Raw genomic sequence first — 23713 nt, 5'->3', positions numbered from 1 at the left:
TTGTGACAACTTACTTACTTCCAGCTTGAGATTTTTACAGTACACATTACCGTCCATTTTTAATCCTAATATTTCCAACTTAAAAAAAAACCCAAAAAAACATCTCACCTTGGCACGTCACGGTTGTTTTCTCACCAGAATGGAAAAAAGATGAGACACGATTTATTTTAATTAAAGTAACTACAAGGGAAAAATTGAGTTGAGCTTTCATGAGACAAGTCATGAAGTATGCATTGACCAAGCTAACATTTGCAGTTGTGTCAGATAACATTTTTCTGTTTTCTACTGCAGCATTTAAATTTACATTCAACAAAGGCATGGCTGTTTGATCATGTTTATTTTTCAGTAAATCATTGGACGGACAGTGTATATATGAGAACAAATAAGACTGACACAGATGTACACAAACTCCAGAATATGAAGATCTGTCACAAAGCTACAGGAAGCAGTCACACTAACACGTACAACATTCAGCAGATACTTGCATCACAGGTCGATACTGTATAGGTTTCACTGATGTATCACAGGCACATACCATTAGGTTTTGTGGATGTATCACAGGGGACTAATACCTGGTTGCTCATTTTACAAGCCTGAGGAGGATTTCACTCTGGAATTGTTCATTGGCTTTGTGTATCTACAATGTTAAAAGAGTATATATATATATGTTAAGATATGATACATGTTGTCCACAGTCAGTATATTGTCTTTGTGTCGACATGTTCGCAGTGGACACACCACATCATACATACTTCTCATAAAAGGTTTAAGAAATATTTGCCAAGTCTTTTGGCCAGGTTTTAATACTGGATAACTTAACACTGGTCAATGACTTCTAAAGCAACTACCATAACAAAAGAATTTATACAATAATATATCACAGCAACAATGATATAAAAAATAGTGGAATAAACAAACAATATTCATGACATAATATAAAATATGTCAGATTCATTATAATACTGAAATACTAAATATGTTAAAACATTGGTTTTACTTCATACGCAAGAATCTCTACATATAAAGTATGTGTTGAAGCGGCATATATACATAGCTGAACATGGAATGTTTGACGTCGCCAACCCAGTAATGAAAACAGTCCTAATATATAAAAGACCCAGTTTGAAATGTAATGGACAAGTATCTTAAAGCCTTTAAAAACATAATGTAGCTTCCCAAATCTTCATCTACATGAGGATTACTCAACAGTTTCCACTGACTTTAACAATCACAGCACTCTATGTGCAATATCACAGATGAAGTTTGTTTGAGAGGTACTGTCACTCATCACAGCACTTTATGTGTCCGTAGTAGAGGAGCTCCCTTGATGGGAGATGACACGGCTGTTGTTATGATCTGAAGGTTGTCTCGCACATAGTTGACACGGTCACCTCGGTGTCTGGGGTCAGGATGAGGGCCTGCCATTGGTCGAGAGGACTTGCCACGAGGAGGGGTATATTCAGGGATGACGCCTTGAATGTCATAGCTCCACTGCATGTCTGGGGTCTGAGGAAGGAATACATGAAATACATACATTGTGAAGCAATGACACTAACTATGGTGCTATTACAAACATTTTTCATCATTATTTCAGTCCTATGTCAGAGACTGGTTGCCAATGTGCAAGTTTGTAATTGTACAGAATTATGTGATGAGTTGCATTATTGAATATTTTAACGGTGGACAGCTTGAATGTGTGTGGTGTGTAGCCTCTCTGAACAGTATATCGACATGTTGTCAAAAGGAGAGTGTGAACCAAGTTTTGCACATAATTTACGAAATTGGAGAAACCCACAAGCATGAGTATGGTGCTGAGAAACCTCTGGACACAGCTAGGGTCATCTGGGATTCACACTCATGAGCACAGCGTCGAGCACACACTCTGGCACCACTGTACACCATGAATTGCAGTACAGAGATGTGTTGGGATGCCAAGACAAACGCTTGTGGCAGGTACTGTGGCATGAGTGTAACTGGGCGCATGCATGTAAAGCATGGAGTGCAGTGCCCATTGCTGTCGCAAAATGATGACGTCTCTCATCTGTGCACATATCTGGAGCATGCTGAGTTGACAACTTGTCATCACATCCTCTTTCCTGCATTATTCATCCATTCCAGTGTAGGACAGTAAGCCTGGCCAGAGACTGGAAGCTACGACTCACCTGTATGACAAGTTTTGCTTGGTACAGTTTGCCATACACAGCAGGCAGGAAGTTGATGTGAAACATAGTGCCTTGAGTCCCTTGAGGGAGAAGTTCCCCATGCTCTGGTGAGATGGTAAATTCCGGGTCACTTCCACACTCGAAGAAGGCCTCAAAGTGAACAGTGTGACTGAAACAGTGATTACAAATCTGTCTACTACAGTATACAAACAACTACAGGATAGGAGGCAACATTATTGTTAACCTTCAGTGTACCTGGGGTTGTCAGCCACCAATTGTTAACATGTGTAGGATAAAGCATGGATGGGAAAGTAGGACCCAAGACCATCGGGTGGAGAGATGTAAGACCTTGTGTGCTGCGTGCTCACAGTTGTACTTCTCCCCAACCTCCAGTCTCGGGACTTACTTTCCCAACCCTAACCGAGGAGGAGTGCTTTATTATACATATAAACCATCAATGATGGATAATGAGATGATCGTGAAAAGCTAAACAAGAGTAATTGAAGTGCTAGCCAAATCAGTTTAATGACAGCAGACCTAACTACAAATAGATCATTCAACTCCTCCATTTTTCTTGGCCCTGTTGCCGCAAAGTAGAGTGTCTGCTTACTGTGGGCTGTTAATCACTTGACCTTGAGATGGGGTGTTACCCTTGGGCTTTGAAATGGACCTTGAGGAAAGTAATTTTTTATCACCTGGATTGGCTTGTGAGCCAGAAGCCAACAGTTGACATCTTGTTGAGTCCTGTGGCTTCAATGAGTATCTTGTCATCAACTGGCGGCGCCGTGGCTACAAATCGAAGTGGGAACTTCCACACTCCACCAGTGGCTGCTGTTACATGCAGCTGGGCATCATGACTGGAGAGAAATGAATTTCACAGTGACACACTTTGATATCAGTAAGTACGTGAGTATGATTTAATACGCCTTTGAATAGCATGAGAGTTATATAACAACTGCATGTGGATACAAAGCATGGAGTGAAGGAGGACTGAGATGTTGATGATTAAGTGAGCCAAGTACTGAGGCAACAAGCCCAGATACAGTTGGGACACATCTGAGATTTAAGGTAGTGATGATAGGTTACACTTTTCTGTCTTTTGGCTGCAGGGAGGCTAGGACACCCTTGGCCCACTTTGTCATATCATCTGATATCACTGAGATAAATTTCAATTTCAGACAATATTTTGGTCCTGAATCCTCGCCCGCCACTCCCATGTTCATCATTTTAACGTTTACTGTTTTCTATCGTTATGTAATCTTTCAGTAAAGTGCCACTAAGAATGCAATATTAGGCGCTATACAAATCAGTTGACATTCATTTATTGATCCCATATACAAATGGACAGATGCAATATCATGCGGCATCAGGATAACACCACCCTCATATATGTATGTGCTGTTTTGAGGCAGCATAACTTAAAAAACTCTTCTCACAACCTTACCCAAAAAGAATTGGATTAGGAACAGGTGTTACCTGAGAGGTTTGAAGGGGTTGAACTTGATATTAAACACCAGCACCACCAGTCCTGTGTTTACATCTCGGTGCTCTCGCACTAGTGTTATGCTGACAGAATCCTTCAGCTGGCTGTTGGCATCCTTGGTATTAAATGTCAGCTCATAACTGAACTCATCAGCTGTGGCAAGTGCTGTGCAAAACATAAAATATATGTCAGCATTCTGAAAAACATATTTCAGACAAGAAACCGTAAGGATTTCCCTTCCACTGAATTGCTAAAGAAAGGAAATACCAACTATCCACTCCCAACATCAGAGAGTACCAGCTACCCACATCCAACATCTGAGATTACCAACTATCAACTTCCAACATCACAGAATACCAACTATCCACTCAAGACCAGAGAATATCAACTATCCTCTCCCAAGATCAGAGAGTACCAACTATCCTCTCTCAACTCCAAAGAATACCAAATCCTCTCTCAACACCAAAGAATACCAACTATCCACTCTCAACACCAGAGAATACCAACTATCCTCTCTCAACACCTGAGAATACCAACTATCCTCTCTCAGCACCAGAGAATACCAACTATCCTCTCTCAACATCAGAGAATGCCAACTATCTACCCGTAACACCACAGAATACCAACTATCCTCTCCCACCATCAGAGAATACCATCTATCCTCTCCCAGCATCAGAGAATACCAACTATCCTCTCTCAACTCCCAAGAATACCAACTACCTTCTTGCAACACCAAAGAATACCAACTATCCACTCTCAACACCAGAGAATACCAACTATCCTCTCTCAACATCAGAGAATAACAACTATCCTCTCCCAGCATCAGAGAATACCAACTATCCTCTCTCAACTCCCAAGAATACCAACTATCTTCTCTCAACACCAGAGAACACCAACTATCCTCTCACAACATCAGAGAATACCATCTATCCTCTCTCAACATCAGAGAATACCAACTATCCTCTCTCAACTCCCAAGAATACCAACTATCTTTTCTCAACACCAGAGAATACCAACTATCCTCTCACAACATCAGAGAATACCAACTATCCCCTCGTAGCATAAAGAATACCAACTATCCTCTCTCAACACCAGAGACTACCAACTATCCACTTCCAACATCAGAGAATACAGACCATCCATTCCTACTTTCGAAGAATATGCAACGATCCATCATCAGACAATACTGACCATCCTATTCCACCATTACAGAACAAGACTATCCACCCTTGCGATTATAAAAGCATATGACAGTACTATGCACTCACTCTCTCCCACTACGATGCCATCAGGTACTTGTGGAGCAGCATCCTTGGGAGTCTTGGCCCGTGTCCTCATCCGCTTCTGTGGCCCAGCGGAACATGGCGCAACCCCAGCCAATGCCACTTCTAGACGCTGTTCAATTACCTCCCTGGCCCGACATTCGATGACGGCACCCTGGCTGTCCCGCACAGGCTTTGATTCTGGGATGCCATTGATAGGGAACAGCCATCTGATCTCCATCAGGCCGCCACTGCTGGTCCGCGACACAGGGTACCTGGACATACACAGAGGGAGATGGAAGTACTCATCTACCGCCTTATAAGATAACAAGCAACTCCTGGAGTAGTCATGTATGAGATTTTACACATATTCACATTTCCCATGATAAATAAAACATAGTTACTCATCAATTTATGCGATGGAAAATTTATCCTATAGCCTTTCATCTTCTTGGTACATATTATATCATGGAGATGTTTCTTTACATTGAGGAAAAGTCATTTCTCTGTGCATGGATGATATCTGTTTAACAAAGGGGTTGAGTGAATATAGTTTTATTGATATACCAGCAAACATAAGGATGGTACCGTACACCATGAGAGTTTCACATATTGTACCATAGCAACATGTAAATCATCAACTCACCCATTAGCATCAGTGGGAACATACTGCCAGGGTTCGCCATCCTCCCTGCGGACAACGACAGTACACAGTCCCTCGTATTTCCTCATCTGGCTTGGGGCAAAGCTGACTGGGATGTCCAGGGTGGATTTGGGACCGACCCTCAAGCTGTTGCTGTGTTTTAACAACAAGCAGAAGGGAGACTCCTGTGATTCCAGGCCAGTAGTGACACGTTCCAGTTGCTGCTCATTGTCTGGTTGAAGGGATAAAGTACATTTAACAGTCAGCTTGTGCAACAGTGCAATTAGAAAATACATTAACCTAGTTGAGTGGTATGCCAAAATCTTTAGCAGCTTTTATTTTGGTGTTGCCGCTCTAAACAACTTTGACTGAAGCCAACTTTACATCTATGGAATGCACTGTTAATTTTCTCTTCTGTGCTGATGTCAATACATTGGATCCAGCTATCCCCCCAGTACGATGACTGGGTCCTTCATTGGATTGCTCACAATCATCAACACTTGACATGATGCTAGAAAATGACTGATCAAATATGATTGTCAAAACAAAGTGGCGGTACCACGATGAACTCAATTTAACTAATCATCACTTTATTTAACCATGTAAGTGCAATTGTTCATACAACTAACTGTTTGTTGACAACACGTCGAACATGTCTGCAAAATGTTTCTCATGGTGAGTACAGTTCAAGACTGAGAGTCTAAATATATATGATTTGGTGATCTTGGGATCCTTATTTTCAGGTTCAATATATCGTGTGTATGTGTGTCTCGAACTTTGAGAAATAGATACAAAAATAATGATAAATATATAAGAAGAGTTTGGGACCGGAGGCTAGGTTTGAGATACATAGAAAATTCGAGATTCAGGAGTTTGAGATCCAGGGAGTTTACTGTAGCTTTCATTAGATATCATATAGTATGACATAAAATCAACAGTAAAGTCACATTCAAGGTACTTATGGAGTTTCTATCCTTAAGTCAATAATCTGGAATGTTTTTGAAAGTCTCATGACTCAAAATGTAGAGGTAAGCTGACAGACTTATGTATTGACTAACATGTTTAGAAGTTGGGGAATCGGATAAGGATAACCTCTAAGGATAAAAAGTTCTGTATATGGATGATGCAGCAGTTTGATACAGATCCTTGTATTGTTGTCAAGCAACCATAAAGTTTATCCTGATCTGTTCTACATTATTACTCATAGTCTGTTATAAGTAAAGTCAGAAAAATGTGGCTAGGTTTCTTGATCACAAGACAAGATACTGGGTCACTCAGTCTATTGTCAGTATGAAATCACAGTGGCAAGGCACTTCTTTGCCCCAAATACCCAAGGGCCATTTAAACAAATAAACCTATAGACAAGAACAATGCAGCTGCTTACCAGTGAGAACAATGTTGGCCAGAACTGCATGGTCGAGGGGGTTGCGGAAGGGGATGATGAGGGTGGTGTTGGTGCCAGCAGCAGTGAAGACACTAACCGGGTCCTGGGGCTGGGGCAGCTGACCAGTACCTGTGGCCATAAACACCCACTCTCCCAGCTGTACAACAGACACAAGAAAGTTATGTATTTTACAACACAGAATAACACAAGCAGAAAATACTATTATAATGCATATGTCCCTTTGTAAAATGGGAAAACTTAAATGATTTAATTCACCAGGTGGTGACAGACTGCAACAAGATGGTGTGAGACGGCAACAAGATCTTCAGAGACTGAGACAAGATAATAAAAATAATAATAATAACATGGATACTTATAGTGCGCAATACTCCATCAATGCACTACATATTATTACCATTACGGAATTGTACTTTCAAAGCTGCTACTAAGCACTAAGCGTGACTGTATTGGTCCATACATCTGCTTTTCAGGTAGCCAGTTTAAACAGCTGGGTCAACTGAGTGCAATATGGACAAAGTGCCTTGGCCAGGGACACAACACAGCATGAAACCCAGGTCACAAATTTCGGTGTCTCCATCAGGATTCAAACCTGGGCCTTTGGCATGAGAGGCCAGCATCCTAACCACAACACCACAGTGTTCCACAGACCATGACAAAGTGACATAATGTGTCAAGTGATAAAAACCAAGATAACAAGATGGACCATACTGGCACAAGATGATCACTGACTGTGACCATGACAAGACTGTGACAAGGTGACTGCAGGTTTTCACAACAAATAACAAGAAGGTGGCCAACTGTGCCAAGACAACTACATGTATGTACCTGTTCACTGTGAAAAGTGATGTTGGCATGGTGGTCCCCTTGTCCCAGGGTGGAGGGCATGAAGTGGAGAGGAACCTCGATCTGGGAGTGAGGTCGGAGGAGGAGAGGGCGCTCATTGTCCCGCTCTAGGGAGAAGTTGTTGATGTTGGACACTGTTGGCACTAGCTCTAGCATTTCATCTGTTGGGTTCTCCAGCAACAGCATCTGCTTTGTCCATCTGACATAGACGAGGTAAAGGTTGTCAAGGGATGGAAGCCTGACTATACTGTTTTCCCAGTGTAGATTCTGATAACCCTGATTCAGTCATTAGCTGCCATATGGTGGATAAAATCAGACTGACAAGATATTTATAACAGGCATTTTCAGACCGACATCAGATTTTCACAGATTTTGAAGTTTCACGTCTGACTGATAGAGTACGAGGCTGGTCTGAGAAATAAGCATAATAAATGCATGAATTAAAGTAGAAACAATTGTTCATATTTTAAATGCAAATCAATAATGGTCAGAGAACATGGTGGCAGCTGGCCGCTGAAAATAAGATTTACAAAATCATGTCACATTTCTTTTACCATATCTGAATTTACAATCTGGAAACTGATGTATGTAGTGCTTCTGTTGTTTCCTATTTTGTGTAAGAAAACATTACATTCCAGCCGTGAAACTACTAACTGAGAAAGACATGATTACCTGCCAAGCTCACACTCCATGTGAGGCAGTGTGGTTGGTTGTGGTGGCTCTGCCTTCAATATCAGTTCATACCAGAACTCCCCAACAGCCTCGTTGTAGAACACCAGACTGTCCATCAAGAAACAGAATTACAATACTGACACATCGTCACTTGACATCTTGATTTACCACCTAATGGCAAAACTGTGGTACAGCATATGAGGGTCACTGTTTTTTGGTTGTTTTTTTTAAAATCATAATCTAATAGCTCCTGTTTATGTTGAAACCATAATGCAGCTCCTAAACATAAGGAGAAATCTGCTAACCTCAAGTGGTAATCCTTTGCTTCAGCCATCAATTTGTAAGTCAAATGGTTATTCCCTTATCTGTGAAGCCCAAATATTGGGCAAAGTTTTGATTTGTTTAGTCTGTAAGGTCTGTCTTATAACTGACTGTGCACAAGCAAACTACATATTCATGAATGAGAAAGCACCTAATCTGAGTATAACAACAAAAAGCACATGATGACAGACACTTTGGATTTATGAACATCCAACCATGAGAGTCCCACCTTCCCTTCCTTGTGCCAACGACAGCAGGGGAGAATGTCAGGAGGTATGGCTCTTTCTCCCCTGCTCCCAGGGTGATGGATTCCTGGCCCTCAAGGTCACGCCCGCTCACCACTGCTTCCAAGGTAATATCATTGGGTGTGGGGTTCCTGACAACTACCTCCAACACAGCCTTTTTCTGAAATATTGTTGTCAATATAAAGATGGTATTGTGATAATCAAATAAGACATCACCATGATCATATGACATAATGGTTATCAGATGACATCAAGATGATAATGGTTGTCACATGGCATGATAGTGGGGATCACTTGTTATCATGGTCATCTGCATCCAGGTAGTGATCACATGACATAATCATGATGATCACCAGTATAAGGTATCACACTAGTGTTTGCATGGCATAAACACAGTGATCACATGGCGTCATCATGATGATCATTTGCATCCTATAGGTGATCACATGGAAGCATCATGATGATCATATTAGTCATGTTGATGATCATATAGCACCATGGGTTTAAATGATGAAAACGTATTCCAACTTGTACCGCCTTACCTGGCATGCACAGCCAATCTCCATGGTGCGTTCTGGTGGTGGCGGTGATACATTCATCTCCAGTGAGTACCAGATTCTGTAGCCATCATACTCTTTGGTCTCATCGTCAGACGGCACATCATCTCCATCACTGTCTATCTCCCTGTAGGTACGACATTAACATAAGCATCATCATTCACAAACTAGATGAAGAACACATTCAACATATTCCTCCAATATCACAGCAGAACAAAGTCAGCCATATAATTCCATCATGACAGCACTTCAGAACATAAATTAACCTACACAAAAAGCACAAGATCTCCATGTGGAAGTCTGTCTGGATTTACAATCTTCTGCAAAGTGGATTCTATCTGAGTGAGCATGCTTCAGAGACCAACCTTACATGTGGAATCATACAAAGGTCTATACCAGAGTAATGATAGCCTTAACCACCTGCCTACCTAATTATGTGTAAAAAAAGCAGCATGAGCTGAATACTCCCCAAGGAGTTGAGTAGGGTAAAAGAATGTCAGAAAAAAAGACATTCGTTGATCAAGGGAACACTGCAGCACCTTGAGCATGTACTAGTTGCATGTATATGTGTGCTATATGAATATAATATATAATAATAAAAATGGTAATAATATGTAATTTTCTGAATAAAACTGATATTATATACTTATCCTGACTGATGCTTAGTTGCTCATCTCCTCCCTCTATGTGTAAATAGTGGAACACTTGAAATCCCTTGAAGTTCTGTTCTTTTGAAGCAGACATACAATCACATTCACCAACAGGAAGCCTCCCCTTCGCTTGAGAGAATCCGTGTCTGAGTGGGGCAGTAGGGAGGGCTTGACGTCATGAGTTCGGATAAGTATAAAATATCAATTTTATTCAGAAAATTACATATTTTTTCTTATCCTGACTCATGATTATTTGCTCACAGAATCCGACGGAATCAGCGGTGGGTCAGACCACAATGGATTCTGCTGACTGCCATATAAGTACGTCTGGTACTCCCCTCCCTCCCTCCCCACCCTCTTCCCTCTCTCCCTCTCACTGGATGTCAATGCCAAGGCTGTTACTTCAAGGTTCAAGTCCTGCTGCCGTGTAGGCCATTAGTATAATGACTATCATCCTACTTCTGTAGGTGTCTCAATAGATAGTGGTATGAATAGATGCTTGAACTTTTGTCTCCTTGACTTAGTTCACTGAAGATGTATTTTCAATGCTCTGACTGGGCACAATGATAAATCCTGTGTATCATGTAGCCAAAGGACTGTCAATAATGCTGGGATGTGGAATTGTCATACCAGCTGTCCAGGCAGATAAAATCCCATCGCAGTCCTTGCTGAGCAAATTCACGATGACTGGAGTCAAATTGTTGAAAGGGTTGTTTACATATGTAAACGATTTCCTGATATGTGACAAATAGCTGCATTCTGCACAGGTTATTGTCTTTTGAAGAGCAATCGTATAGTTGAAGTATAGTTTACTGAGTAGAAGTAGGTGAAACCTTACGCCACTTAATACTGACATAGGTAAACTGTCCTCCTAGTCGTTGTGTCGGTGTTCATCAACTGAAGATCATACTGTCGTTATCTCATACAGATGTTGCAAAGCAATTCCCATGCTTCCCCTTGTTGGTACAGGCTGCCTGCAGTAACTGGGTTCCGTGAAGCATCAAAACCTGATGTTAGCGCCAGATGCTTGGAGATGAATTGTTGATCCTTCCTTGAAGTAAGTAGAGTAGATGAAATCATATTATATCCATCGACGTTGGAAACTTCTAGCATTAAACAGCAAATGTCAGTATGCTGATTCTGCATGCGTCAGTCAAGTAGAATAGTTCACATTCCAAGAATGTGTTAAAGGACAGGATGTGTTAATGCTGATACTTTTGTTGCAGTATGGGAAAACGTAGATAAGCTGTCCAGTATCATAGATATCAGCATAATTGGCAGGATGGTCAAGATGTCAAGTCGTCGTAGATCATCTTGTAGGTGAGGGCGTTGTAGGACTCCTTTCATGGTGAAGTGATGTCTAGCCCAATCGTAATCCAAGATGTGATCTGTGAGTCTGAAAAGACGCTTTCTTTTTCCCTGTGATGTAAGCTGGTAACTCTCTGATGAGTCATCTCTATTCTTCCAGAAATGCATTCGTGAGTGGTCAGAGAGGGTTCTTTGAACATCGTCCCTGCACCAAACGTCAGAGTGATCTTCATTTCTGTGTGCATCCCTGGAGTGATTGTCATGCCGTGAATACTTCCACACAGGCCTGCGTGTGGAGACCACATCCGACAAAGATGATGAATGATGACGACATCTTTGATGATCGGGGGATGCAATTGGTAAATCCTTGTGACTGTAGCAGGATACGAGCATGTGTGCACTCACCAAGTCGATGAAGGGTGAATCCTTTAAACTGCGTCGCGATGATACAGGTGATGGAGAAGATCTCTGTGAGCAGGAGCATTCACACAGTGCATCGTAAAAATGTGTTGAGATGATGCAGCTGATGGTGAAGATCTCTGTGAGCAGGAGCATTCACACAGTGCATCGTATAAACTGCGTTGAGATGATGCAGCTGATGGTGAAGATCCTTGAGAACAGGAGCGTTCACACAGTGCATCCTCTAACTGCGTTGTGATGATGTAGCTGATGGAAAAGATCTTCATGAATGGGAGTGTTCACACAGTATGCATCTTCTTCATCCGACGGATCTGTTGCAGCTGTAGAATCATCACACAAGGTCACTGTAATAGTTGTTGATGACTGACGATGTCCAAATGCTGCGGTGGCTGTAGATTCACGGAAACATCCGACGTGTTGAGTGTAGATATTGTCAGTGTCTGCCTTGAAAGCAGACTCTCTGATGGCTGCAGCATCACTGTAGATGCTGTAGATGAAGGTCTAGTAGATACTGCATATTGCACTGATTCTCTAAAGCCCTGGGGCCCATTTCATGAAACTCTCGTAAGCCTAAGATCTCGTAACTTTTCTCGTAGCATCGTACCCCCTGTACTGTAAAATAGGAAGTAGGAATGCTATGAGAAAAGTTACGAGACCTTAGGCTTACGAGAGTTTTGTGAAAGGGGCCCCAGTACCTCAGGTAGTAGGAGTCGAGATTCGCTGTAGATGTCTCGTTCCCTGAATGACTTAATAGGAGAGCTGGTCCATTGTTTCATTGATGATCTAATAGTATCTAGTAATATCTAGTAGTTGAAGACTAGTCTTAGAGGATATAGATGACTTCAACTTCTTTGGTTGAGATGAAACTGATTCTGACGATGACCTCTTCTGGGACTAGGACCTATTGTCCATGTTATCCTGACGGCCCCCCAGGGTGCTACAAACCTGAATATCAGCAACAGTTAGCACATGGTTACCAGACTTGAGAGAACCTACATAAAATGTTTTAGCACATATTTGAATAGTAAATAAATGCAAACAAAATTCTTACCAAGAAAAACAAACTACAGTGCAAGTAGGATACAATAACATGGAACAGCTGCAGACAGCAGCAAGCTGCACCATGAACATGACTTTATCAGTGAAAACATAATCTCACATGATGAAATATATGTTCAGTGACACAAAAAATATGTAAATTAATCCTCAATTACATATTGTAATGATAATTAATACAGACCAAAGCCGTATATTGCTAAATTTTGTGAAAAGGATCGAAATATAAAAGGATATTAAATGCTGTATAGGAACTCCAGTTGACTCCAACCCTTTTATCGGGCGATGTAGGAGAGAGTGACAAAAGGGCTGGTCATGTGTGGGTGAATGTAATTGTATGTCCCCTTCAAAAGATGGGAACTTCAAGGGACTTCAAGTGTACCACTATCTTCGCATAGAGGGAGGAGATATGCAAATAAGCATGAGTCAGGATAAGGAAAAATAATCAATTACCTAAGTGAATGTGTTTCAGACATTATCCACTGAATGCTTCAGTCCTCCTCTGCCCTACCATCTCTCTGATCACTGAGATTACTGGACCCACTGCCTCACCTGACAGGACTCCTCCCAGCGATGAAGGCGATGATGCCCTTGTAGACCCCTCTCCTCTTGGGCGTGACCACCATGTCATATGTCCCAGTCTTGCTCTGCAGCACTGACACAGCATTTGGGCCGGTCACAAAGGGGATGTCAGTCTCCACCTGGACTCACAGAAACACATGTAATACTCCCTGCCTTCTGGCACAACAGCTATGGGACATATTGGCCAATATAATCTACTATGGGACATACAGTGGAAATAATCAGGTTTAGACAGCATGCTGGATTGAAGAGCTGATATGGCTGCCTATGACTAGATTTGAGCTCATATTCACATGTAGTTTTAATGCAGGAATAATTTGTAACAATACACATCCATCTGATTCCTCGCCAGGCTCCAGATTAGACAGCTCTTATTAATGTATAAACAAATATTCAAGAAGCTCATTTCATGCCGAGATCTGGAATTGACAGCTGCCGGATTGCAGAGCTCCTAAATCATGGTAAATGTACTAGCCATGGATGGGACTGAGATTTTATGCTGGTGTCGCCAACTTGACATACTGGACAGCTGCCAGTGGTGACAGCTTCCACTATAATAAGAGGATAATGACATTTACCTGATAGATCAGCTTCTTCTTGGTCATGTTGGGGATCTTCAGTTGGTGGACATGGCTGCAAGAAATGAGGGACATTTTGCAAAAGAAATCTGCATATTAAGTGATTGACTGAAAAGGCAGGAGTAGTGTTTTAGCAAGGGATTATCTTGCCATATATGTTGAAAGTATGGGCACTAGAATCATCAGATTGTTTCATGGAATGGGAAACAGAATATTTGAGGTTGTGTTCGGCCCTATTCCAGCATCATAACAATCAGTGACTGTACAAATTGTACCTCCCAATTCAGCATGATAAATATATAAACTAAAGCGCTAAACAATGCACTGAGCGATATGCAAGCTATATTTCAGTCACTGAATTATCAATTCCGGATTAGACTATCCAGTCATTGATATCATCAGCAACAATCCACAGCAAGGACACGCTATGAAACAGATATCATACAAGTCATATAGCAACAAGTCACAGGTTGCAGAGGACCTATTCTAACCAGGAATCCCAAGGTATAAAGTATGACATCACCACCACTTAATACGAAATAGACTGATCCTTTCTGAACTGACCTGCTCTTGGCCTGGCAGTTGATGACGATGTGCTCAAGTGCTAGTGGTTTGGTCGCACGTCCTTGTAGGTGGAAAGTGTGGTCCGTGCCATCATCCGTGTTGCTCAACACCAGCTTACCCTGGGGGACACAAAGAGGGGATGTATTTACAGATATACCCTATAAATAAGTGGATACTGTGAAAACAGTAAGTGCAGAATTAAAAAGTAAGTGTCTGTAGCCAATGAATCATGAGAGTTGTGGTTCATTGGTGGTTTGTGTATCTCAGACCTACATTGCACAGAGTACTCACCTGTATCTCCTTTTCATACAGAGGCTTGAAGGTCAGGGGGTAGTGGCTACTCTGGAAGGCCTTGGCCAGCATGGTGGGGGGACCAAAGAATCCCTCCCCAGACATCTTTGCTCGTAGTGGCCAGTCATGGTTTGTCATGTTCATCTAAAATACAGGTAGGAAATGTCAGGTATCCAGGCCAGCAAAATACATGGTCAAAAACAAAATACAAGATAAGATAAGGGAATAACCTTAAAGGTCACATGCAACCTAAAAATCAAACATAATTAAAACACATTTATCACTTATTCATGACATATAATATACATTGCTGCTTTTTAAAAAACAAATAAACAAATTATAAGCGTACAATCGCGATTCAAAAGTGCAATATTTTGTACTTTTGTTACTTCCCCCGAAACGAAGCCCTCGGGAGACCGAACCCAGTCTTAGCACCTGGATGTGCACTCAAGTGTAACGACGGATTCTGATTGGCTGTTTCATTTGCTGATCTGCTGAGGGTTCATTGTGCGTACAGACAGATGATCTGTTTGATGGGCATTTTAGAAGTATAGCGAGTCACAAGAAAGTAAGATTCTTTATGGATAACAACTTCTTTTTGTGTACTTGATGCGTCGTTTCAGTATGGATTCATATACTGTTGTCAAACAAAATCATACACACTAAAACAAGTCGTTATCCATGAAGAATGTATATAGAGATGTTGGGTTTTGAAAATACATGTTCTCCGAATTTGCACTCGATCCAATCAAAAATGACATCAGTAGAGATGGTAAACTACTGCGTGGCTGGAATCTGTCATTCGTCCAAGTACAAGGCAGGACTTGAAACTGACAAGAGTTTGCACCAGTTTCCGTCAGATCCAGTCATCCGAAAAAAGTGAATGTAGTTTGTTTGCAACCCACAGACATAAAAACATGTCATGTGTATCACACGTGCCTAAGTACATAATGTGGCAGACACGGGACTCGGGTGCACGAGTCATAAATCAACTTATTTTCTTTATGTCGTATACTCTGATAGGTGTTAAGTTCAAATTACACGTGGTCAATGATTGAAGCTGTGTACTGCATGTTGTCTTTAGCAGACAGGCAGGCAGAAATATAGGTGTGAATAAACCAGACACTGAGCTTTCTCTGTGACAGAGACTGCTTACCACAATCAACAAGTTTTTTTTACGTAACGAGTAGATCATGTACTTGTTTGTGTACACAACCAAGATAAGACTACTGCTCACGACCTCAGACGCTGGGCATGCATACTGTTTCAAGCTCCGCGAACCTATTCACTGCGCATGCGTTATGGACGCAGCGCAGCACAGCTGTTGAAACCAGTTTTCCCCCCAGCGCTGGGGGGAATTTAGTGAAACGTTTGAACTCTGATTTCGCTGGCTTTTTTTTCATCGCGTTTTCTTCAACTTTATAGGTTGAATTGGCATATTTTATGATTTGTTTCGGTAAGTGCATACCGAAAGGTACCAGAATCTGCAAAGTTGTGTTTTACGTTGCATGTGACCTTTAAGGATTTTCAGGTAATGTGATGGACTTAATTTTTGTTTGGTTATTCTTCTTGTACATTCATTCTCTTGAACACATGAATCTGCCCCAGGTCAATACATCTGTAGCAACATCAGGAACTGTGAATGCCATGATCTTCAGTATTTGCGACATATGTGGCACCATATTGCCAGGGGTTGTTTCACAAACAATGAAACAACAGTCATGAAACAGCCAAACAGCATAAAGAGAGATTTAACAAAATCATTTCACTGAATTCATTAAAACCTCTCAAGATCTCTGTCAATCCACAAGAATTCTTGCCTAAGACACATAATGACTCCTAATTACATGTAGTGTAAGATTATGGTCTTACGATTGGAATCATCTGTGTGACTGACTGGTGGACAGGGGCTGCAAAGTCCAGCTCTGCGGTGCTGCCTTCAGGGTTGACGGTACACTCAATACGGTAGACACGCACATCTTCTGATGACTGAAGTACAATCTCACAAGGGTAGTGGCCTGGCTCATGGGCCAAGAAGGTGACTGGAAGTCCCACCACACCATCATCAAGCTTTACTCCTGGACAAACAAAAGAAGATGGAGAATATAAGTGATGTAATCACATAATACATATGACCTTGCTCTACTCTAGTATAGTGTAATAAAGTATAGTTTTGTATTATAACTATTATAATTAAAGCCTCGCACTGAGTTAACGTTACCAGACGAAACAGATGATAAACAGTTTGATGACGGTTCACGTTCAGGTTAAATATCTTCTCCAAATTAGTTTAGTTACATCTGTGATTAATGTAAATAATATGGGGCAATATGAATGTCACATTTCTACAACCAACATAAGCTTAAATCAGTATATACAGATGAAGCTGACTAGTCAAGCAACGTTCCACAATTGCATTGTGGGAATGTAAACATTGTGAACGTTACCATGTCACTGAAATATTGTGAATCAAACTATGAGACATATTATCCGTCAGAAAACATAAACGTAAGGTTTCCACCAGTGATGTTGACTGAGTGCTGGAACTGCAAACCAAGAAATGGGATGCTACGGGTGTAGTTTACTGTGGGAGACTGTACAACGATGGCAACGTGACGTCAGTTTCATTGTGACGTAAAGCAAAAGTGTTTGATTATGAGGGGGGCAGACTAGAATGGCGCAGTGACACAATGCACTAAGAGCATATTATTGTCTGATAAAGTACTGTGGTGCCTTTGATCTTTCCCCAAAGTATCTTAGAAAAATTCAGGTAATTGGTGTGTTTAGTTTGCTGAAAAGAACGTGAAGTATGGGGCAAGGAGTGGGTGAATTTGCATTGAATGCTGGTAGAGTTCTGACATGTCAACCTAATTCAACAGCAAAACCCAAGCATAGTGTGTAGCATACCACTTATGTCAAAACACTTTTGAGAAACCTACAAGCATGAAATCAATGCTGACATATAAAACTATTACTGGTGCAAATTAGGTAGTGGATTCTGTGTTTCACAAAAGCATCCTAGCCCTGATCCTGACTGTTATCCTATGGTCTAGGGTGGATGTCCTACCTTATTCTTGAAGTCAGTATCCTAATCCTAAATTAGGACAAATACTAAGACAGGTTATGACTTGTCCTAAGCCTTAGTGGAAATGAACGTGGTGTGGTACCTGCTTCTTCACCAATTATGATGTTGTCAAACAAAAAACTCACCTAAATTACATCTGAATTTACAACAGAACACAGTTTTTATGAATTAAGAAGAGGGTACTTTTCAGTTTATATTATCAATTTATCAGCAATGACTAGACATACTTGTTACAATACACATATTCTTTTGATCTACAAAAGTGATTGGTTCATTTCTTACCTATGCTATCCCTATTCTATTGCTCTTTTCATTGCAGTGAAATTTCAGTGTCATGGCCATGATGATAAGGGAAGTAACTCCTGTTTAATAGGTGAATTTTCATTTTGTGACACAGATAACGTATTGGGGGTTCAAGGCATGGTTTCATTAAAATGAACATATTATTTGAAATATCTTATTGCATTTTTGGTAGACTCAAGAGAAAAATGGTATTCCAATATTCCAAAATTTAACTGACTAATATGAAATGATGGAAATATTGAATATCTTTACACCATTATAACAAAAATAAATACGGGAAGTAGTGTAGTTAAAACATATTTTACATGGCATTGCCATAAATCATGCATAATATTTATTGGAATCTCCAACTCAAAGAAGTTTTTTTCTATCTCACATACAGAAGAGCTCACTATCCTAGCTGGGATTAGTAGCTCAAGTTTGAACAGGAATAGGATCCTTTTGAGAATGGGTCTTATCCTAACAGTAGGATGTCCTAGTTCCTGTCCTAACTAGTTAGGATCTTTCTTAGCTGGGACACTTTTGACAATAGGCACCCTTGAGATAATGAACATGATTTCACAGATTCTAAACACTGAATCACAGCCAGTATAAATTCATCTACTATGTTGTCATCACTGGCATGATTCTCAAGCATAGGTAGTCATCACCTGAATGGGCATCACTTATACAGCCATCACCAGGAAAGTATTACTTACATAGCTGTCACAACATCACATATTACGTCACCACCTGCATCAACACCTGTACAGTTATCACCTGCACATCAATCACATGTATAGACATCACCAAGATAGCCATTACTTACATAGTTGTCACAACTTAGGCATCACCTTCATAGTCATCACTTACATTGTCATCATCTGTCTATATGTGACATGATCTACATACCTCTGGGGACTCGGACATTTGGTGGCGCACTGTTGGCATATGCTTCAACAGGACTCGGCAGGGTCAGCATCTTTGCCACCTTGAAGTACTCTGAGTCTGTCTCCACAGTGTAGGTGATGCCCTCAGGCGGGAGAGTCTGTGGGAAGGGCACATCATGTTAGCTCCACAGTAAGTCAGACAATTTTTGTTCTCTACAGTAATTTAATTGTTCTTCTATTTCAGTTTAGGTAATTGTCTCAAATCGGACAATACTGGGTATAAAATACTTTCACTAGGTTGTAATACTCTTTACAATGAACATTAAATGCCTGACATTGATACTTTGTCTCTTAGGAATTGGAAGTTTACCAGTATGTACCACTTCTGATCAATATTGCTCTAATACATGAAAATGTCTGCTCAGACCAATGATAGCATCTCTAATGATGACTAAGAGTAATTATCTATCCCCATCTACAACCGCTCCCATATCAATAATCCATTTGGCTCAAAAGCGGACTGATGAATTTGAACTGCAATCTAACTTGAAAACTAATAAATATACAATACTGAATAACATATTGATCATAATCAAAACATCAGGCTACTCTGTGATGTTTTTGCAGAATTTCTGTCCCAAAAATATAAAGGTTGTTTAACAAACTATCATTTGAATATTTACACAGTTCAGTATTGGTTAAGAGGAATGCAAAGAGATGAACAGTCGGGTGAGCCAGAGCTTCACATACACCTGACTGTCCCTCTCTTTCATTCAGTATTATCTGTTTATTAGTTATTGAGTTAGACTGCAATTCATTGGTCCACACAGATTATACCTCAACATCAACAACCACATCTACCTTAGCTTGTTGGACAGCAGAGACTGGGTTAGTGGACAACTTCTTGACTGTCTTGGCGGTCACGCTACAACTCATCAACGTGTTGGTCACGTGACGGCGTTGCAACTCCACGTCTGACATGTGCTGGTGGAAAAACAAACTGGTTACTCCCAACTCCATGACTGATCAGATGATACTTCAGATAACAGGATACAATATATTCCTGGTACTGGGGCTGGTAAATGTAGGTGTAACACTTAACAACTGATCACACTTCCAATACAGATAATAACCTGTGTTTTGACTTCTACAGGAGCACCTGCATATAACCAATCCCTAGATATACCTTTCGTAATGCCTTACTAGACTGGTGCAACAAAATGGAACTAAAACCACATTCAGACAAAACTTTAGTTTAAACTTAATAATCATTCTTAAATGGATAATCGCCCCTCACCCCCACCCCGCAAACATATAGAACAGTCTCATGAAATACAGCTGTTGACTTATTTGATGAAATTCAATCCAATAGCACTTGTTCTGTATTCTATTCAGATTTTATTACAAAATCAACAGAGCCAGTAAAGTTGATGCAAAATAGAACAAAATTACAGAATAATTCATTTTCATTATACTTCTGCCTATCTCCAAGATGAAGATGAAAATATTCACTGAATTCAGACATGTAATTCAAGATGATCTGGATTTTACTTTTTGACTTGATAAAAGAGTTATTTCCAGTACTCACGTAAAGTTCACCACTGTTATCTGAAGGTATGTTACACTTTACCACATGCTGTTGACAAATGTCTATAAGGTCTCAGTACTGAGGATCTGAATATCTTTAATGCTTTTCAGTACATCTCTACAAAATGCACAATTTTCCATTACGTAATATGTACTAAGAAAATGATATGACTTCCAGAAACTTTATTCCAAAATGTCTATATCCTAACAGACAAATACAAGAATTACTGATGCAGCATGGAGTTGTTAGTGGTGCAGTGGTAAACAGTGCTTCTTGTTGCTAGGCAACCATGCATGATCAGGTGATGTGCTACAGTTCAACACTATGGTGAAAAGCTCAACTTTAATGTAGTGAAACCATTTTGAATGAACTCTACCTGCAAGAATACTGTTACCATGACAACAATATATGTAACCATGACTACAGTATGAGTTAATTTCACAACAACATTTGTTAATAAGAAAACTTTATGTTACCAGAACAACAGGGTAAGAAACCAACACTTTTCATGGTTATGACCTTACAAAGGTATGCTGTCTTTTCCCTGCTAGAAGTGTTTCAGTTAATTCCAACCCTGTACAATGTGCATTCACCCAAGAAAACCAGGTATCACCATGAGAATGAAATGGTAAGTGATGGTGGAGAGAAGGTCTTACCTGTTGGGCAGCAAGTGTGAGACTTCTCTCCTTGGACATGTTGGTGACAGGGATCAGCAGGTTCTCCTTCAATGTCTGCCCTGCCTCACACTTCCAGTATATCACCCGGTCATCTCCGCCAAACATACCTCGTCCAGAACCTGCAGTCACCAAAATGTTTAACAGTAATAATGGGACTGGCAGTGTGTTCGTAAAGGCTCTCTGTGGCACAAACTTTGAGTCAACTACCTTCAACTCATGCCTGTTCTGCAAAGTGATTGTAGCACCAAGACAATACTAACTCAGGTAGTTTAATATAGGCTTACAACTTACAACATTCATTTCCAGTAGATTTTAATGATATTTCATACATGATTATTAGCTATTTACTAGTGGTCAAAGTTGCTAACTCTAAAGGTTGCAGGCTGATCAGACACTGCTGACCAACAGAGTGAGATGGGTGAAAGTGTGCACTCTCTCAGTACAAATGTGTCCTAAACATGGACACATTATTATTATTATAGGATATTTATATAGCATACACATCCATGCAACTAGTACATGTTCAGGGAGCTGGTATCCCAATGGTACATTGTATTATCAATCTCAACTCCCTGGGGATAACAACTCTTACAGCCACTAGGTGCACAAAGTCATATGGTGGCTTTCCCATCCTTATGATCAGGTTCCCATTCACAGCTGGCTGTGCTGGGACACATAGTCACAGTACTTTGTTCAAGTTTACTGCCTGTTGCTATACCCCCAAGTGGGGACAAGAGAGACAAATACTCATTGTCCTGACACATTACTCACAATGACTCACTATCCCACACTGTGACTCACAGCTTTTATTGCAGTCCTTCCATTCCCTGTTTAGGGGGTGAATTCACAAAATATTTCACACATAAATTTTAATTGGCAGTATTTCTGCCAAAGTCATGAACTTTGACTTAAGGAACCCTGACCACAAATATCATTATAACATTGACTTGACTCGAACACTTGACGGTGAAAACAATGTTGTACAGTACATACCTGCTGCAGCAGCACTGCTGATGCGGACGCTGTGGTTGGAGGGGACAAAAGGCAGGATGGAGGGGAGAGGCAGCTTGGCCTTGGCTTCAATGGAGTACAGGAACTCCCCAACAGTCTCATTGAGGAAAATGACAGAACACTGACGTTCCCCTACAGCAAATGGCAGGAACTGAATTTCGACTTCTGCTGTTGCATGTGGCTCCAGATATACTGTCTTCATGGGGCTGAAGAAAGCACTGAGGGATGAGGAGGATCCTTCTGGAACACATACAGCCAGTTGGCTAGGATATCAGCAAGAATATACAGACATCCATCAAGGATTATAAAACACAGGAACTAGGACAACTAGAGAAACACACACCCATACACTGAGGAAGACAATTGATGTATGTCTGTTCATCAAGGAGAACATCAGAAAAAGTAACACACCAATAGGAAGAACAAGAACATTCATATCTCAAGGAGAACTTCAGGAACAGTAACACCCCGATAGGAAACAAGAACAAAAATACATCAAGGAGAACATCAAGAACAGTAACAAATTAATAGGAAGAACATGAACATATATACCTCAAGAAGATCACCTGGAACAGTAACACACCAAAAGGAAGAAGAACAGACATATATCAGGGAGAACATCAGGAAGAACAAGAACAGACACACATTAAGGATAAAATCAGGAACAGTAACACACTGATAGGAAGAACAAGAACATTCATAACTCAAGGAGATCACCAGAAACAGTAACATGCTGATAGGAAAAACAGGAACAGACTTGTCTCAAGGAGAACATCAGGAAGATCAAGAACAGACACACATCAAGGATAAAAACAGAACAGTAACACACTGACAGGAAGAAGAACAATCATACATTAAGGAGATCACCAAGAACAGTAACACATCAATGGGAAGAAGAACAGACACATATCAAGGAGAACATCAGGAAGAACAAGAACAGACACACTCCAAGGATAAAATCAGGAACAGTATCACACCCATAGGAAGAACAAGAACAGACATACATCAAGGAGAACATCAGGAACAGTAACACATCAATAGGCAGAACAAGAACAGACAAACATCAAGGAGAACATCAGGAACAGTAACACATCAACAGGTAGAACAAGAATGTTCATATCTCAAGGAGATCACCAAA

At 40.7% G+C, this 23713-nt stretch overlaps 1 protein-coding gene across 1 annotated transcript in view; it reads right to left on the bottom strand.

The window, feature by feature from the left end:
• Positions 1-322: 322 nt before the first annotated feature.
• The window catches only part of LOC137287355 (cilia and flagella-associated protein 47-like), a 69274-nt gene continuing 45883 nt past the window's right edge, over positions 323-23713 (bottom strand). The window contains exons 43-62 of the mRNA XM_067819610.1: positions 22558-22815; positions 21544-21683; positions 20161-20283; positions 19322-19457; positions 16915-17120; positions 15043-15186; positions 14752-14870; positions 14188-14242; positions 13580-13728; positions 9579-9720; positions 9021-9196; positions 8471-8578; positions 7781-7997; positions 6935-7091; positions 5554-5782; positions 4914-5182; positions 3639-3810; positions 2858-3019; positions 2163-2331; positions 323-1506 (exon numbers count right to left, since the gene is read on the bottom strand). Coding sequence (XP_067675711.1) covers positions 1288-1506; positions 2163-2331; positions 2858-3019; positions 3639-3810; positions 4914-5182; positions 5554-5782; positions 6935-7091; positions 7781-7997; positions 8471-8578; positions 9021-9196; positions 9579-9720; positions 13580-13728; positions 14188-14242; positions 14752-14870; positions 15043-15186; positions 16915-17120; positions 19322-19457; positions 20161-20283; positions 21544-21683; positions 22558-22815 — 3350 coding nt within the window. The 3' untranslated portion in view covers positions 323-1287. The remainder of the gene's footprint in view (positions 1507-2162; positions 2332-2857; positions 3020-3638; positions 3811-4913; positions 5183-5553; positions 5783-6934; positions 7092-7780; positions 7998-8470; positions 8579-9020; positions 9197-9578; positions 9721-13579; positions 13729-14187; positions 14243-14751; positions 14871-15042; positions 15187-16914; positions 17121-19321; positions 19458-20160; positions 20284-21543; positions 21684-22557; positions 22816-23713) is intronic.

The sequence above is a fragment of the Haliotis asinina genome, chromosome 6, assembly GCF_037392515.1.
Source record: "Haliotis asinina isolate JCU_RB_2024 chromosome 6, JCU_Hal_asi_v2, whole genome shotgun sequence".
In the NCBI taxonomy this organism is placed as follows: Eukaryota; Metazoa; Mollusca; class Gastropoda; order Lepetellida; family Haliotidae; genus Haliotis; species Haliotis asinina.
This window is presented reverse-complemented; position numbering and strand designations above follow the sequence as displayed.